This window comes from Halichoeres trimaculatus, unplaced genomic scaffold (assembly GCF_033239565.1).
Source record: "Halichoeres trimaculatus isolate MK-OKI-2021-1 unplaced genomic scaffold, fHalTri1.1 fHalTri1_scaffold_10, whole genome shotgun sequence".
Classification (NCBI taxonomy): Eukaryota; Metazoa; Chordata; class Actinopteri; order Labriformes; family Labridae; genus Halichoeres; species Halichoeres trimaculatus.
Genome location: NW_027437187.1, coordinates 36,477,988 through 36,496,762, shown reverse-complemented (window position 1 = coordinate 36,496,762; position 18,775 = coordinate 36,477,988). Strand labels below are relative to the sequence as shown.

General features: G+C 39.1%; 1 protein-coding gene across 1 annotated transcript in view; it reads left to right on the top strand.

Moving 5' to 3' along the window:
• The window catches only part of lrrk2 (leucine-rich repeat kinase 2), a 46,772-nt gene continuing 27,997 nt past the window's right edge, over positions 1-18,775 (top strand). The window contains exons 1-16 of the mRNA XM_074677531.1: positions 1-852; positions 3,386-3,471; positions 4,482-4,591; positions 6,287-6,375; positions 6,477-6,614; positions 8,200-8,334; positions 10,501-10,632; positions 11,124-11,243; positions 12,924-13,084; positions 13,174-13,256; positions 13,362-13,468; positions 14,778-14,907; positions 15,287-15,411; positions 16,453-16,580; positions 17,057-17,201; positions 17,287-17,426. Of these exons, the coding sequence (XP_074533632.1) occupies positions 669-852; positions 3,386-3,471; positions 4,482-4,591; positions 6,287-6,375; positions 6,477-6,614; positions 8,200-8,334; positions 10,501-10,632; positions 11,124-11,243; positions 12,924-13,084; positions 13,174-13,256; positions 13,362-13,468; positions 14,778-14,907; positions 15,287-15,411; positions 16,453-16,580; positions 17,057-17,201; positions 17,287-17,426 (2,013 nt within the window). The 5' untranslated portion in view covers positions 1-668. The remainder of the gene's footprint in view (positions 853-3,385; positions 3,472-4,481; positions 4,592-6,286; positions 6,376-6,476; positions 6,615-8,199; positions 8,335-10,500; positions 10,633-11,123; positions 11,244-12,923; positions 13,085-13,173; positions 13,257-13,361; positions 13,469-14,777; positions 14,908-15,286; positions 15,412-16,452; positions 16,581-17,056; positions 17,202-17,286; positions 17,427-18,775) is intronic.

Here is an 18,775-nt window from a genome sequence, read left to right as displayed (position 1 = left end):
TTCACAAACTTTGTTAAGGCGCTGGGTAATCCCGCTAATTTGCAAACAAATGTTCATGAGGGGGAATTTTGAGGGAATTACGGCGCAAATCAGAGGCAGGGGAATCAAATCTGAACACTCCCGTCACAGCATCAGATACTGGTTAAAGTGACTGTATTTGAATCCTTTTCTGCTTTTTGACTGTTAACAGGTTGAAGAGGAGTTTTTGAGGTTCAGGGGCTCTCACGGGAAACGTTACCGGCTCCACTCCCCCTCCCCCGGCGGCGCTGCCACGCGTGGTGACCGTGTCCAGCTTCCTCTATGACAAACGGGAAGTTTTCTCTGCTCGGAGTCATATGATGTGACTGTAAAGAGGGACAACCACGCCTGTCAGAGGGCTCATTTTCAGCGGAATCAACCCAAACAGAGTGTGTGGGAGCTCAAAGAGGAACATGCTGCTGTGAGGGGAAAGTTAGCAGAAGAAGGTGATGCTAACGCGGGAACCGAAACTACAACCAGCTTCTGTAGCTTTGACAGCCGGCTAGCTCATCTGTTATGATGTAACCTGGATCATATTAAGTAATGCGATGTTAATATATGCCTGACACTTTTCTGTAGCGATGCAGCGACAGCGTGGACGCCTTTTGGAGCCTAAAAGTTGTTTTTTGGGGCTGGACTCATCGACTTAAATGCGCTTCAACCCGCTGTCAGTTGGAAACCAGCGTTTTTTAAAGAGCATGGTGAACCAGGAGGAGCTGGAGGAGCGGTTAAAGAAGCTCCTGGTGAGGCTGAAAATCCCACAGGAAGACAGAGAGCTCAAAACATGGATCCAGATCATCCAGGATCTGCTCTTCCTGGCGCACACCGACAATGGTAGGAAACCTGCACCATGCGGCAAGCTCAATGAGACACAGCTTCCTCTGGAAATGCTGCACACATTAGCATTTTAGCATGTTTTAAGAGGTTATTGTCATCTTCATTAAGTGTTGTGCACAGTTTCCTCATGGAACAGCACAGAATATCTGACAAAAATAGCTAAATATATGCAAATAACAACCCTAAATGGCTAAAATGCACATTGCATTTCATTGTTAAATCAATTTATTTGACAATAAAGTTATTTTTTTTATGCAGTTTTGAGAAAGAAAACAAAAACACTCCAAAAACTCATGATTTGATGTTTTGAACAGTAACATCAGCACATATTGTGAAATTCACAATTCATAATAAAGTAATAACTGGCATTTAACCACCCCAGCCTTTCATGTTTTAATATTTATGCTTCAGACAAAATATAAAATTTATTTTTTGCTTTAAATGCACAAATCTGTTGTTTAGTTTTTCTTAATTTGTATATTTTAAAATGAAACTTAGTGTAATAAATATAAGATGAGGATATATATATATATTTTTTTTTGTATGTAACTATCCTGAAAGGACTTTGTGCACTTCTCCCTGGGAAAAAAAAAATAATTTAAAAAAAAAAAAAAAAAAAATATATATATATATATATATATATATATATATATATATATATATATATATATATATATATATATATATATATTTATATATATTTATATATATTTATATTTATATATATAAATATATATATATATATATATATATATATATATATATATATATATATATATATATATATATATAGTGAGGAAAATAAGTTATGAATGCGTCAACTTTTTTTTCCAATACATTTATTTCCAAAGATGCAATTCAAACCAAATTTCTCCCAGACATTGGTATTAACTCAAATAATCCACACATGAAAAGAAATCACAACGTTCAGGTCCATAAATAATGATTATGGTGAATTAAGTACAATAACACAGGAAAAAAGTATTGAACACACCATGGAAAGGCTGTATACTTTGGACAGGAAATGCACCATACCACCTGAAATCTGTCAGTAATTATTACTTGAACTTCCAATCAGTGCAAACCAACATCAGCTGGGCTAGAGCAAATTGATGGTCCTATAAAAAAGGTGTTTTTTTCACCAAGCAGTTAAATAGCACACACCTCATGATGGGTAAAGGCAAAGAGCTCTCTGAAGACATTCACAACCTGATTGTTGCTCAGCATCAGAATGGAACTGGTTACAGACTTATATCAAAGCACCTGAATATTCCAGTCAGCACCGTTGGGGCCATTATTCACAAGTGGAAGAAGCACCACCTTACCATCAACAGGCCACGCACAGGAGCTCCTTGAAGATTTCTGACCAGGGAGTCAGAAAGATAGTCAGAAGAGGACTCAACCAGCCAAGGACCACCCTGAAAGTGCTCCAGAAAGACTTGGAGGCAGCAGGTACAATTGTTACAGAGAAAACAATAGGCAATGCACTCCACCGCCATGGCCTCTATGGACGCTCAGCCCACAAGACTCCATTCCTCAAGAAAAGGCATGTTGAAGCTGGTTTTAAGTTTGCTAAACAGCATCTTGACAAGCCTGTAGAATACTGGGAGAATGTTGTCTGGTCAGATGAGACCAAAACTGAACTTTAGGGCTGTCATACTACAGACCATGTTTGGAGGAGAAATGTCACTGCACATCAGCCAAAAAACACTACACCAACAGTGAAGTTTGGAGGTGGAAGCATCATGGCATGGGGTTGTTTCTCATCTCATGGTGTTGGCAAACTTCATATAACTGACGGAGCAATGAATGGAGCCATGTATGGGGAAATTCTTGATCTGAATCTGCTGCCATCCACCAGGATGATGAAGATGAGACGTGGCTGGACCTTCCAGCAGGACAACCATCCAAAGCACACGGCAAAGTTGACTCTCAAATGGTTTCAGAAAAAGAAAATCAATCTGTTAGAACGGCCTAGTCAATCACCTGACTTCAATCCAACTGAACATTTGTGGAAAGAAGTAAAGAAAAGGGTTCACCAGAGGGCACTAAAGAATATTCCAGATTTAAAGACAATCTGTGCAGAGGAATGGGCCAAAATCACACCTGAGCAGTGTGGGCCATTAGTTCAAACATACAAGAAGCTTCTGGAAGCTGTCATTGCAAACAAAGGCTTCTCCACTAAGTATTAGATGAGTCTCAGTTAGCGTGTTCAATACTTTTTTCCTGTGTTATCGTACTTAATTCACCATAATCATTATTTATGAACATTTTCTATGAATTAATCAGGTGAATGTGGCTCATGTTAAGTCTCATAGACAATCTTTAAGTGACATAAGACACAAACACTTGATTAGATTTCAGATTTTGGAGTGCAAATACTTTCCTCATCCCTCTAATGAGACACGTAACAGTGCTGGGATGATTAATAGTGCAGTCCCAATTATTACTGAGGGTCAAAGGTCACGTTCCTTCATACAGAGCTAAGTGGTCTCATCCTGTCTTCTTCAATGTGTCTCTGTCTCTGCAGCAGCCGAACTGTTTGAGGACAAAGACGTCCACGTCCCCCTCGTGGTGGTGCTGTCATCGTTCATGAGCAGCCGAGGAGTCCAGCAGGTACGGCTCATCTTGGCGTCATGGATACCTTATGATAAATGTGTGTTGAAGAGAAGCAGAAATATGCACGGTTACAGTTACAAAGACGTAAAACACACCTGTGGAGTCACCTGCAGCTGGCATGCCTGTATCTGATCCAGCGTGTTTATGGCGTCCCGTGACCGTCGTGTACAGCAGCTTATCAGAAGTGAGATTACAGCCTGACTCAAACTGAAAGTCAGATTGTGAGAAGTCAGCTGGGTCCTGACAGAGGGACTCATTTTAGGATCCGAGGTTTTTATTTTTATGGTGGAAAAGTTAAGAGTCAGTTTCTTGCAAACGTAGATGAAGATTTTCAGCCTCCTCTGTGCAGCTGTGGGCATGTGTTGGACCTGTTATCAAACATTATGAGTCATCTACAGCCCGCTCTGCTCAGGCTAAAGCATATTTCTGTGGCGCAGTTTGTTGTTTACTTGCAGGAGCAATGATGTAACAGAGAAGGACTCTGGGTTCATTGTCGTGCTTGTTGTGCTGCATAAAAGAGGGAAAGTGACAAGAAACTTTAGTGGAACGAGAAAACAGACAAATAGGTGCATCTCAGGAAATTAGAGTTGGGTGAAGAAGTCAGAAACATGGGAGGATTGGCGAGTTTTAAAACATTTAGAAAGTCAGCCAGTACGTTGCTTTTGCATCTTGCGGATCCAACATTTGACCAAACAGTTGCAGGTTAGTGCAGAACAAAATACAACAGATCATACTTTATTAATCCCCGAAAGCAAGTTCAGAGTCAGCAGCAAAACAATAACACCCAAGAATATAAATAGAACTATATAATATGTGTCAACTAGAAAAAAATGTCCATCAGATTTGACAACTCCTCAGTTTGCAGGGAACATTGGGCGTAGCACCAGTTAGCTTCGACATGCAACAGGTTGTAACAGCTGAAATCTTGTGATCAAACAATGCATCCAAAGTACAACACAATTGTTTGATTATTGATTGGTTCATATGATGTTATCTTCTTGCTACAGGTGGGTTGGTCGTTGCTGTGTCGGCTGATTGAAATATGCCCCGCCACACTGGACCAGCTGACCAGACCTCTGCAGGAAGTCAAGGACTGGGAGGTCCTGGGAATACACCAGTAAGTGAGGTCTTAATGTGTCCTGTAGCTGTGGTTCAGTCTGTGAAAAGTCAGACATGTTTGTGGTAAAGCTCTGTAAAAGTGAATGTCAGTCTCCTCAAAATGTTACCTAATATACGTCTGCTTTTTTTAACAGCTGTTGAAGTTTCAGACCTGAAATTATTCCCCTGTTACTCTCAGTTCCTGTTGATTTCACAGGAGCAGCTCAGCGCATTTTGACTTGTTGCTGTGCTGATTTTTTCAGTTCTAGTGTAGTGATGTTTAACAATTTCTACATGAAATACTGTGTGACTTAAAGAGGCTGTAAGGAGTTTCAAAGTGATCCTGAAAAATACTTCATTCTAGATATCTGCCTGATCCTAATCCACACTTTAAAATGAGATTATCAGCACCAATACAGGTTATTGCTAAATGCTACTTCTTAGCTTCTTGATCAAGCAGGACTGGATTGATTTACACAACGTCTAAGTTGCTAACTGTCAGACAGAAAAAGGACAGAAGAGCAGAAGAACGATAAACAGGAGAGAGATAGAGCACGAGCTAAAGGCTACAACACAGGCCCAAGGCTAAAACATGAGCTAAAGGCAAAAGACCAGAAAACAAGCTTAAGACTAAAACACTGGCTAAAGGCAAAAACAAAGCTAAAGGCTGAAACAAAAGCTTGAGGCTAAAACACAAGCCACAGATTAAAACAAAAGCTAAGGGCTAAAACATCCGCTACAAGCTAAAACACAGGCCAAAAATGACTTAAAGGCTATAACAAGAGCCAAAAGCTAAAACATTAGCTAAAGCCTTGAAACAGGACTTAAAGGTTAAAAAAATTGCTAAGGGCTGAAACACAAGCTACATGCTAAATATTAGTTAAAGGTTAAAACACAAGTTAAAAGCTAAAACATGCACCAGAGGCTTAGAGAAGGGCTAAATGCTAAATCATGAGCTAAAGATTAAAATACACAAGCTAAAGAATAAAACACAACCTAAAGACCAAAACATGAGCTTAAGACTAAAACACTGGCTAAGGGAAAAAAAGTTAAAGGCTGAAACAAAAGCTTGAGGCTAAAAGACAAGCTACAGATTAAAACAAAAGCGAAGGGCTAAAACAGGGGCTTAAGACTAAAACATGAGCTACAAGCTAAAATACAGGCTTAAAATTACTTTAAGGCTAAAACAAGAGCTAAAAGCCAAAACATTAGCTAAAGCCTTGAAACAGGACTTAAAGGCTAAAACAGTCGCTAAGGGGCTGAAACACAAGCTAAAGGCTAAAACAAGAGCTAAAGGCTAAAACAAAGGCTAAATGCTAGAACATGGGCCAAAAGCTAAAATACAAGTTACAAGCTGAAACATTGACTTAAGGCTAAAACATGAGCCAAACGATTAAAAAAACAAGCTAAATGCTAAAACCATGAGCTAAATACTAAAACCCAGGTTAATCTGTCTGTGCTAATGTTGTCTCCAACCCACAGTCAGCAGTTATTCTGCAGTGGTCTGTTCAAACTTGAGAGTCTATCAATAAAATGAAGAGCCAGGTTACGTTAGCTCTGCTTGGTGAGGTTGGAGTTGGTAGATGAGCTCTGGTAGGACAGAACCAGGATTCACTAACGTTACACGTTACAGACACGTCTCAGATCATTTCAGACTTCAGTTTCTGATATTTTTCTCTGGCCTGTAACTTTGGGATGTGATGTTTCTCCTCAGGCAGATCCTGAAGGCTCTGTTTCAGTACAGCACAGACTGCAAAGTGACCATGGTTGGACTCAGAGCTCTGGCTCTCCTGCTCACATCAGGTACAACTTTGGAAAGTTTATCATCACAGATCTTTGCAGGAATAAAAAAAAGTGAACGCCTGAAATAAATTCATCATGTTTTGCTGCTCATGGTTTTGTAGACCCGATTCCTCTGCTGGTCCTGGAGGAGGAGGAGGAGGACGTGTTTGGCCTCGTGGTGCACGCAATGAAGACGTTTCCCACCAGTGAAGAGGTTCAGCTTCAAGGCTGTGCGGCTCTGCAGCTGCTGCTGGAGAAAGGTGAGCTGTTTCCTGTACACGACTAATGTGGACTTACATCAGGACCATGTTCCTACCACAATGATGATCCTCTCCTTGTTCATGTTGGGCTGTAAAACCTCAAACCTGCTGACTCCTGGTCTGGCTCTGCTCATCATGTCTGTCTGCTGCTGTAGTCCAGATAAATACTACCTTTAGACACAGTTTGTTTTATTTTGAAAGTCTCTGAATGTTTGTAGGCAGTTTCTGTGAACAACTTCTGCTTTTTGTAAATTGATGGGTAACACTTCTGGCATCTGGCGAAACTTGGAAAGTTGTGTATGTACTGCAAAGGGTATTGACTTGCTGGAGCTGGGACGAAGCCACAATGCAACAGGTGTTTTGAGATGCATTAAACAAAACTATTCCTCTAAGGTAGGAAACAACAGAAAGTGTTTGGAGGTTAAAACAGGTGGTACACAATTTTTAATTAGCTATGTGCAAACAAATTTATTTTTATTTATTTATTTAATCTTATTTATTTATTGAATTTTGATTATTATTATTATAACTATTTTAATTTCTTATTTCAATTTATTATTATTTATCATAATGAATTATTTTTTTATGATATTATTATTTCTTAAAGTTATTATAAATATTTTAATAATAATAACAATAACCATAATAATGATGGTGATGATGATGATGATGATTATTATTATTATTTTTAATTCACTTGTAATATTATTATTATTATTTTAACTGTTTTTATTTATTATTATTTGAAAAAAAAAATCAATTTTTATTTTTTTTCTGTTAACAGGTACAGTAAAAAAGATAAAGATAAATAAAATTGTAACGTTTCAAAACTAAGTGAAAACTTTTCATTAGCTTTGTGCAAACAAATTTATTTTATTTATTTATTAATTTTTATTTATTTATTTAATTGTAATTATTATTATTTTAACCATTCTAATACATTATTTCAATTTATTTATATTTATCTTAGTATATAATTTTTATGATATTATTATTATTTGTTGAAATTATTATCAAAATAAAAATAATAACAATTTTTATTATCATAGATATTATTTTTATTATTATAATTATTGTTACAGTTTTTATTTATTCTTATTTAAAAAAATATCCTCAATTTTTTAAATCAAATTTTATTTCTTCTGTAAACAGGTACAATAAAAGATACAGATTAGTTAAATTGTAACACTTCGAAACCAAGTGAAAATTTATGTGATACTAATGATAACAAAACAGAGAAATTAATAATAAATGAAAAATTAATTAAATGAATAAATTGATAATTCAGAGGGCGAAAGAAGACAAAGAAAATAGAAAGGAAAAAAAAGAAATCAACTAAAATTAAAAATTAATTTTAAACTTAATCTGAGATGTTCCTAAAATAAACTGTAGCTGCATTTCCTGCACTTGTTTTTTATTTTTTATTTTTTATTTTTTTTCACAAAATCACGATTGAGTCTTGCTGGAGGACTGTAACCCTGGTAACCATGGATACCCCAAACATATGAGGAGCTGAACTGTCATTGTGATGGGTGTTAATGTTGTTGCTGATGTTGCGTGTGTGTGTGTGTATGTGTGTTTCCAGTGAGTGATGAACATCTCATGGAGTTTGTGGAGAACCAGGATCACGTGGTGGTTCTGGCCGCTCTGCAGAGTTTCCTGGACAGCCCCGAGCTGCTGCAGCAGGCCATGAAGGCGCTGCTCCCTCTGACCCGCCCCGGTGAGTCCCCATCACGCTCCAGTCTCTGGGGCCTCTGCATGCTCGGAGAGTTTGGTCTAAATGTGGTCCTGAAGAGCATGAAGGCCGTGAATGAATGGATGGATTGATGTGTGTGTGGAGAGGTGTCAGGAATGCACTTTGATATTTCACGCTGACAACTTCCAGCTCCAGGCAGCTGATGACGACCTACAAATTAACACGGTTCATGAAGCTGCTGTGTTGTAAGAGCTGCTGTTTACTGGGAAGTAGCCACTGGAAGTCGTTCACTCTTCATGGGGATTCCCAGTAGAATGCATCGCTGTATCTCTGATAATTAGTTTAAAGTCTTCTTACATCTCCATGACGATACAGTTTAAGCTTCGAGGACATTAAATTAGGGTAAAAGAGCATCAGAAGGCCTGAAGTAACTGGTTGTTTCTTTACTCATGGTGAAGACAAGAATAGAGTGTGCTTTTATTACACACAGAGGGGTCTTTTAAGGCTGGGACGGTTTAAGGAAGCTTCTGATTCTGATAATACCAGAAAGTAGCTACACTACAGATATCAAGTTTTTTTTGTCTCTTGTTTGATTGGTCTATTAGTGTATTCCCACGGCACAGGGTTGTGAGTCTCCTGCAACTTTATTTTGGGGGTTGCAGGAAGAAAAGCTCTGGACCCCCTGGCTTACCACACAACAACATGAGTCTGGTGCTGTCCGAGGTTTCTGCCTGTTAAAGGGATGTTGTTCCTCTCCAGTGTAACTTGCTAAATGCTGCAAAGCTCTGTACTCATGGTGGTTAAGATGAGTGCAGACTTTTGCCTTCAGAACTACCCTAATCCTTGGTGACATAGATTCAACAAGGTCCTGGAAACCTTCCTCAGAGAGTTTGGTCCATATTGACATGATAGCATCACACAGTGGCTGCAGATTTGTCGTCTGAACATCTATGATGAGAATCTCCCGTTCCACCACATCCCAAAGGTGCTCTATTGGATTGAGATCTGGGGACTGTGGAGGACATTTGAGTACAGGGAACTCATTGTCATGTTGAAGAAAGCAGTCTGAGATGATTCCAGCTTTATGACATGGAGCGTTATCCTGCTGGAAGTAGCCATCAGAAGATGGGTACACTGTGCTCATAAAGGGATGGACATGGTCAGCAACAATACTCAGGACTTACCAGCTGACTTTTTTTTTTTTTTCTCTTTTTTTATTTTTCTTTTTTCTCTATTTTCTTCTTTTTTCTTTTTTTCCCTTTTTTTCTCTTTTTTTTCTTTTTTTTCCCCTTTTTTCTTTTTTTCTTTTTTCCTTTTTCCCTTTTACCCCCTGTCTCTTCCTTTTTTTCTTTCTTTCTTCTTTTTTCTTCTTTTTTTCCTTTTTTCTTTTTTTTTTTCTTTTCTCCCCCCCTTTCTTTCCCCCTTTCTTTTTCTTTTTTCTCTTTTTTTCTTCTTTTTCTTTTTTCCTTTTTTTTTCTTTTTTTTCTGTGGACTTTAAACCATGCTCAGTTGTTACTAAGGGGCCCAAAGTGAGCCAAGAAAATATACCCCACACCATTACACCAGCAGCAGCAGCCTGAACCATTGATACAAGGCAGGATGGATCCATGCTTTCATGTTGTTGAGGCCAAACTCTGACCCTACCATCTGAATGTGGAGCAGAAATCCAGACTCATCAGACCAGGCAACGTTTCTCCAATCTTCTATTGTCCAGTTTTGGTGTTGCTGTGTGAATTGTAGCCTCAGTTTCCTGTTCTTAGCTGACAGGAGGGTCACCTGGTGTGGTCTTCTGCTGCTGTAGCCCATCTGCCTCAAGGTTGGACGTGTTGTGTTCAGAGATGCTCTTCTGCAGACCTCGGTTGTAACCAGTGGTTATTTGAGTTACTGTTGCCTTTCTATCAGCTCCAACCAGTCTGTCCATTCTCCTCTGACCTCTGGCATCAACAAGGCATTTTGTCCCACAGAACTGCTGCTCACTGGATATTTTCTCTTTTTGGGACCATTCTCTGTAAACCCTAGAGATGGTTGTGGGTTAAAATCCCAGTAGATCAGCAGTTTCTGAAACACTCAGACCAACAACCATGCCACGTTCAAAGTCCCTTAAATCTCCTTTCTTCCCCATTCTGATGCTCGCTTTGAACAACACATGAATCTGTAGAGGTTTGAAAACCTTTCGTTCTCCTCTCCCAGTCAGTAACGTGGAGGTGCTGATGTCAGGAGGCGCTCGCTGCTACAGCCTGATCATAGCCGCCATGGACGCATTTCCTGAGGTGGAGGATCTGCAGGAGACGGCGTGCCGTTTGTTCAGGAAGCTGACGTCAGGTATGATACAGAGCAAATGTTTAAACATCTTCATGAAACAACGTCTTCACAGTTTCACGACTCTTACACATTCATGGAAAATCAGCTGATTTGTTTTTGCCTCTTTTCTCGCTTTGATCCCGTGATTCAGATCTTTCCGAGTATGAGCTTTTGAGTTTGAGGAAGTTTTTCTTGTGTCATCTGTTTTTATTTTTTATAAGTCTTTCAAGTTTAGAGGATCAAGAGAAAAAGTCTTTTTCTTCTGCGAGCTCCTGAAAATTAGCTTTTAATGTGATACATCATTACAAATCATTACAAAAATATTTTATGTTCACATTTTGGAGCAGATCAGATGCTTGGGGTTGAAAACATGTAAACTCTTTCAGGAAATGACTCCAGAGGATCTCATCTGTTTGCACTCAGTGATATCGCTGCAGGAGTGTTTGTGTTTCGCTCGTACAGATGAGATTAGAGAGTTGAGCATGTGTTCAGTCTGTGTCCTCGTGTTGCAGAGAGTTACTACAACATCCTGGTGCTGAACGGCGTCCAGAGGGTCGCGGTCAGAGCCTGTCAGACTTTCCCCGACAACCCAGAGCTGCAGGCGGCGGCGCTGTCCTGCTTGGCTGACCTCAGTAAGGATCCACGCTCTCACCTGCTAAATTTAACTCCTGTGTTTACGCAGACACAGACAGATGAGGGCGGATCAGGAGAACAATGGGCTCACCTCAGCAGCTCCACAGGAGAAATTATATTAAGAGACGAGGAGCTCGTCTGCTGTTTGTGGAGACTCTGTCACGCAGCAGCTGCTTGTTTTTCCAGGAGTCTAAATTTAAACATCTGTAGCCTCCAGCTCTTTTTCTTTTGTTTTCTTATTTTTTTTGTCCTGCATTTGTCTGAAAATAGATTCAGTCTGTTTTAAAAAAGTCACAAAAAGAGGGTTATTCAATAAGTCTGGAGGGATTTTCTTAACTGTAAATGACAGATAAATAGTATATTTTCTTGCATTGAAGCTTAAGCTGCTCTCAGATGGCTAAGATTCTTGCCTTAAACGCCATTTGCTCACTTTATCAACACTTTCCACGACCTTCATATAATGTGAATGATTAGACCAGAGGTCTGCATCCTCTACTTTCATAGGAGCCATTTTTCCTCAGCTCCCCTGGATTAAAGTCATTCAGGAGACACAAAATCTACTTTATCTCCGTAATAAAGACTGGAAAGTGGAAAAAATTGTATACCTAGTTACAATCTAATAAAAAATGATCTGAACAAGAAATTAGAAAAAAATTGCAAATATTTCAAAAAATTTAAAATTTAATGAAATAAATATAATAAATTTGCAATTTTTTTATTTCAAGTTGGAAAATCCTAAAATTTCAAAAATAAAAGAAAAATAATAAAAATTGAAATCTAAGAAGTAAAAAACACTCCCAATATATATATATATATATGTATATATATATATATATATATATATATATATATATATATATATATATATATATATATATATATATATATATATATATATATATATATATATATATATATATATAAATAAAACTTTGATATTACTGCTCAACTCATCATGTTTTGTTGTTCTCCAATTTTCTTAAAAAAAATTCAAATTTCAAATATTTTGGAAAATATTCCTGAAATTTAAAATTCAAAAAATTCCCCAAAATATTGAAATTTCCTAAATCAGTAAATTAAAGAAGTTGAAATAATTTGCAAAAGAATCACACAAAAAATGTGAATGTAAAAAAAATGCAAAAATTGAAAAAAAAAAAAAATTAAAGACCTGTCAAAAATTTACCAGTTTTTGATTTTTTTTCTCCCAAAACTTAAAAAAAAAATAAAAATTATTCACTAAAATGTAATAGTGTTTATTGATTATTTTGCTCAACTCATCACTTTGTTGTTGTTTGCTTATGTTTTGCCACGTTTCAATCATGTATATTAATCTGACACGTTGTCAGTTAACCGAATCCATCCAAACTGTACTGATCCGTACCGGACCGCTTGGTGGAAACAGAGCCAAACTCCAGCACTGTGTGTCCTCTCCTGAGCACATGGTGTCAGCCCAAAATACACTGAGGCTGTAACCCACTTAAACTAAACGAGGTTAGGATTTTTCACTTGTAAACAAAAAAGTGTTTTTCTGTTTTTACTCTGAAATAATCTCCTGGTTAGAAAAACAGGGTCAGTTACATGAACCAGTGGATTTATGATCAGTTCTTAGAAGATAGGAGCACAAAGATCACCAGGCCGTAAACTTAATCTGATTCAGATACAAATCTGTCTCCTATCAGCGGCCACCATCGTGCAGAACAAAGCGGTGGCGGCTCAGGGTCCGGAGGAAGGAGAGGAGGAGGAGAACAGGGGTAAGGAGGAGGTGGAGGACATGGGTCTGGGCTGGATGGAGGCCTGCTGTACGGCCCTGGAGCTTCACGCTGACGTAGCAGCTGTTCAGGTGAGTCCTCCGGCCGTCACGCTGCTCAGACGTTTAACTCTGAATCGTTTCAACAACACGAGTCTTTGTGAATCTCCTCCACGACACAGGAAGCTGCCAGCTGGGCGATCCACAACCTGTTACTGCACGGAGCTGGAGTCAGCCAATCAGAGGAGGAGGAGCAGGACCAGAGGTGAATCACACACACCTACATCCTGTGGAGTGTGAAATCATTCAGATCCTCAGTCAGAGTGAGATTAGATGAGTTAAAATTTAGATATTTTGGTTTTATTTCCAGGACTCCAGTTCACAGACAGCTGATGGCGGCCATGTTGGTCCACCCCACGTCTCCCGGCGTGTTCGAAGCTGCTACCAGCGCTATTGCCACACTCATCACACACAACAGTGAGTTTTTAATGGTTCAAGAGGTGAAGCTGTGTTATTTTTGTCCTTTTAGGAAACTTTTTGGTTGATTTTTGGAAGTAATTTTGTTTGTAGTACTTTACATAGAGTTTTATTTTGAAAGAAGTATTTTTAGTTTAAAATCTTGAAATTCAAATTAGGCAAATTTACAACCTTTTGAGGTAGTGGACAAAAATAACAAAATAACTACAAAAACTGATATGAAAAGGGAAAAGATTATTATATTTGTTTTTTTTTCTTTAGATTTTTCAATTAACCTCAGTCCTAATAAAAAAGAAACAAATATTTGATTTTTTTTTTATTGTTTTAACCCTTTAAATGCCCATGAAATGGTAAAGGTAGAGTCTGCAGGATTTTATGACAAAACAAAACGTCAACTTTTACAGGAATACTCCTGCTCAGTCGTTTCCTGCAGGCCTCTATTCATGTGTGTCAGTGTCTGTGTCTGCCCCAACCCCCTCCTCTGCCTGGATGTTGATGTTTTGGTTGTTTCAGGATGTTTCTGAGTGGAACCTAGGCGTGGTTACATCAGCCAATCACAGAGCGCCCAGAGCGCAAGTGGCTGTGCGTGTTGATTAGCGAGTGGAAGAAGCCAATCAGAGCAGCTACAATAGCGGACGTAGCACGGATGAAGAGAAACAACAAAATTGAAACAAAACTCCAAACAGATAAAGCTTTTTCCTAAACGAGGGTGAAGCTTGGCTCCACTTTCAATCACTTTCAGGAACAGGACGAAGGGCGACGTGAGTTAGCTTTCTGCTAACCAAGTATGTGTCAAATACCTGTGATTAGCTTGTGCTAACATGCTAAGTAAGATGCACGGCTCTTGAGTCTCTCTCATGTAGAACCATGACGCTGTAGGTGTTTTCTGGGCTAGTGAGTTTGTTCACGTAGTCATGGTCGGAGTCTGTGGGTGTGTGCTGCCGCTGGCACTGAGCCAAGGAGGAGGAGCCCAGTTTGAATGTTGTGTTAACTGACAAGCAACGAAAAATCCTGCAGATCCTACCCTTACCTTTAACTTTTTTTTCCAAAATAAAAAATTTAAAGGGTTAAAATAATTTAGATAATTTTATACTTGGTGTTTTTTATTAGGACTGAAGTTAACTGGACAATTTGGGCAAAAAGAGAGTAGAAAAAAAATATGTTATTTTTTTGTAGCAGCTTTGGTAGATGACATTTTGTCCTCAAATGGTCGTAAATTAAAGAGACCCACGAGGGTTGAAAATGAGTCCATTGATTAAGGACTTCCAGGCGTATGCTCTGAAACTCTGCGTCTTCGCTCTGTCTGCAGATAAAATGCGCTCCCTGCTGCTGTCCAGCGGCCTTCACGTTAACTTAGTGGAGATGATGAAGAGACATTCGACCTCAGTGGAAGTTTCCATCAGCGCCTGCAAACTGCTCTGTCTGCTCTTCCAGGGGAGGTGAGTGAAACACACACAGTTTACATCGCATCACATCTTCCACAGCTTGTTTGGGTCTGTACCGTCAGCTAAGATCAGTGGGCCCCGTCCAAAGAATCATGGCCTCAGACTTTGAGGAGCTGATCTTCATCCTGGCTGCTTCACTGAAGCTGGAGGTCAGTGTTCGATGAGGCCAACATCATCTGCAAAAAGCAGAAAGAGGATCATAAAACCCCTGAACCTGACTCCTTCCGTCGCTGGTGGAGTCCAACCCTGACTGGGAACGAGACACAGTTCCCATCCTGGGTTAAACTTGTTGCATTTGGAAAATCATGCACGAAAGCAAATCAATAAAGAAGCACCAAACCGTCTAAATTAATCAGCCTCTCTGGTTCTGCAGGTCAGCTGGTCTAGATGAGCTGAACATGGCCATGAGTCAGATCCTCAGCACCATGAAAGTCCACAACTTCCACCCCGAGGTCCAGCTGGAGGCTCTGCGGGCCAGTCTGGTCTTCCTCTGTCCAGGTATGCTCAGGTGGATTTCAGGGAAAGACTCTCATTGGCTGATTCATTGAAGTAATACAGGTGTAATTTTGTGGATTTATCAACCAAAAATGATAAGTAAAGTGATATTATCTATATAAGTCATCAAATTCAAGTATTCTTTCAAAAATTTTGAAATTTTTGCAAATTTTGAAAATTTCAAAATTTTCTATAATTTTGGAAGTATTTTTTTTATTTCTCTTTTTATTCAATTTTGAAATTTCAATTTTTTGCATGTTTATTAATTTTCATATTTATTTACAATTTTTGAAAATTTAATTTTTCTATATTTGCATTTTTTGAAATTTCAAACTGTTTTGACATTTTTGCAAATTTTTGATTTTTTGAAAATTTTGAAATTTGAAAAATTAAAAAAAAAAACTTGAAATATTTTTAATTTTTTGCCAATTTATTATAAAATAAAGAAAATAAGACATGTACAATTGTACAAATTAAAAAAATGTTTCTATTTATTTATAATTGAAATTTATTAAGATATTTATATGATTTTATATTTAAAAAATTTGTTTATAGAATTTAATTTATTTACTACTTTTTTTTTTTTTTAATTTAAGGTTTTTTTTTCGAGAGTTTAATTTTGTTTAGAATTTTATCCATTTTGTAGTCTATTGTGAAGATAAATTAGATTTTTTGTGGCTCTGGACTTACCTTAATCCAGGTGAGCTGAGGCAAAATGAGGACAGGTTGATGTCGTCTCTTCTTAGCTCACACTGCAGCACCACCACGTTGTCCTCACCTCCTTCTCCTCAGCTCACGGAGAACACCAGTCCTAGCACGGGTTAGCATCGGCATGCTACAGGCTGCTAACAGCTGGAATCCTGTGTGAAAACAGTGCAACTATGGTTACACATAGGATCTCAAGACACGAAGGAACAAAATGTTCAACAAATGAGACATAATACGTAACAACAGGCTCAAATTACAAAAAGAACAAAGCAATAATGTGACTGAGAGAGAAGCTGTGTGTGTTCACATCCTGTGAGTGTGTGTGTGAATCCACAGACAGAAGTTTGAGGGAGCACGGCGTCTCCGTCTCAGACCCAGACATGGTGGATGTGCCGCTGAAGGTCCTGAAGAATCAGTGTGTGGTGGAAGGAGCTCACACTCTGTTCCTGGAGGTCCTCAACCGGGTAAAAAACACGCCAACACTGAGACAGCGCTCTGACACACTACATTTCCTCTCTGTCTGCACATCGAAGCACTTTCTGCGCGATGCAATAAAAGCACAAAGACCTAACAAATCAAGAGACACAGTGTACAGAAACTCAGCTGTGGTACATATCGTCCTCTTGTCCTTTCCATGCATTAAACGACAGTTCATCCATTCATTGTTGAGGTTACACAGGAAGTTGTAGAGCGTGAGCATGTAATTACATTTCTATAAATGATTTTCCAGTCGGTGTGAATGAACAGAGCGTACATTTCTGTCACGTGTCTTTTTCTGGATGTTGACTAATGACAAACATGCAACATTACAGACGACGAGTCTAAACTTAGAGACGTGTCGTTCGAGTTTTTTAATCCATGAAAACAACAATCCGTCTTCATTTGATCATCACAGAGTTAATTTATTTTTTAATTTGATTAATTTTTTGTCTTTCCTCAGTTCATCAGCAGCCCCGTCATTCAGAAGAGTGGCCTCAAAGTTCTGTCTGCTCTGGCTGACTGCACCGGTGCAGTGGACCTGCTCTGCCAGCAGGGGGCGATAGACACGGTGCTGCACACACTACAAATGTTCCCACAGGAGCGAGGTACAGAGCAGAATCAGGAACCGTTCTCCTCCTGTTAGTGAGGACTCCTCATGACGTCTCCTCCTCCTCCTCCTCCTCCTTTCAGAAATACACTACTGGGGTCTGACCCTGCTCAGCCACCTCGTGTCCAGGAAGAAGCTGTCCAGGATGATCGTTCCCGTCCTGGCGTCCGTCGTGGTCGCCTCTCTCGTCCAGCACAGAGAAGACTCTGAGATGCTCCTGAAGGTCAGACCATGGAAACACGTTAGCTCAAACCTCCTTGTTCATCGTCACAGACTGATGACATCACAGCTCACCTGTCCCTCAGGTGTCTCTGGTCCCAGATGATCAGTGGTCAGTTGTCTGCAGTGTAAAGTGCTGCGTGGCGCTGTGTGGGAAACATGTCAGGATCAGGATCTGGATTTGAACAGGATTGGTGCAGAATCAGACTATTTTGACCTGCAAACATAGTGAGTAAGGAAAGCTAGAAGAAGGGAATAGGAAGGTCAGAAGGGAGGAAGGAGAGGAAGGAAGCAAGGATTACAAGGAAAATGGAAAGGAAGAAAGGAAATACAGGAAAAAGGGGAAAGGAAGGGAGCAAGAAATAGAGGAAAGAAGGAAGGGAAAGAAAGAAGGACAGAAAAGATGGAAAGGGTAGAAGGAAGAAGGAATGGAGGAGATGAAGGAAAGGAGGAAGTAAGAAATGAAAAAGGGATGGAAAGGAATGGAGAAGAGGGGGGAGGAGAGAAGAAGGAAGAAGAAGAAAGAAAAAGAAGAGTTAGAAGGAAGGAAAAGGAAAAAAGAAAGGAAAAAGGAGGGAAGTAACAAAGGGAGGAAGGTAGTAACTAAGTAAAAAATGAAAGAAAAAAAAGGAAGGACAGAATGGGTGGAAGGAAATTAGGGAGAGGAATAGGCAGCAGACATAGGAAGGAAGAAAGGAAAGAAACAAAGAAAGGAAGCAAAGAAAGGAAGCAAAGAAAGGAAAGATAAATAGGAATAATAGGAAGGGAAAAAAAGAAAAAAATAGAAAGGTAAGAAGAGGGAATTGAGGAAACTACGGGAAAAGACAGAAGGAACAAAGTGAAAGTGGAAAAGGGAAGGGAGGAAAGAAAGGAAGGAAGGAAAGGGGAAAAAGAAAGGAAGGGAGTAAAGGAAAGAAGGAATGAAAGGAGGGCAGTGCAGATTAGGAAGGAAATAGGAAGGAAGAAGCGATTGAAAAAGGAAAGAAAGGAAGGAGAGGGAAGGGGGAAAAGATAGAAGAAATGGAGTGAGGAAGGAAAGGAAAGAAGAAAAGGAATAAAAGGAAGATAGAAAGATAGGAATCAAAGAGGAAATAGGAAATGAAAAAGGAAAAGAAAGGGGTGGAGGAGTGGCGGGAAGGAGAGAAGAAGGAAGAAAGGAAGTAAAAGGGAGGAAGGAAAAAGGAGGGAAGTAATCAAGGAAAAAGTAAAGAAAGGAAGGACACAGAAAAGGGGGAAATAAGTAAAAAAGTAGGGAAGGAAATCAAGGAATGAAATAAGGGAGGATTGTTTTTATCTTTAGACTAATTTGGCCTGTAAACAACATTTTTTCTTCTTTCTTTTCCTGCACCGTAG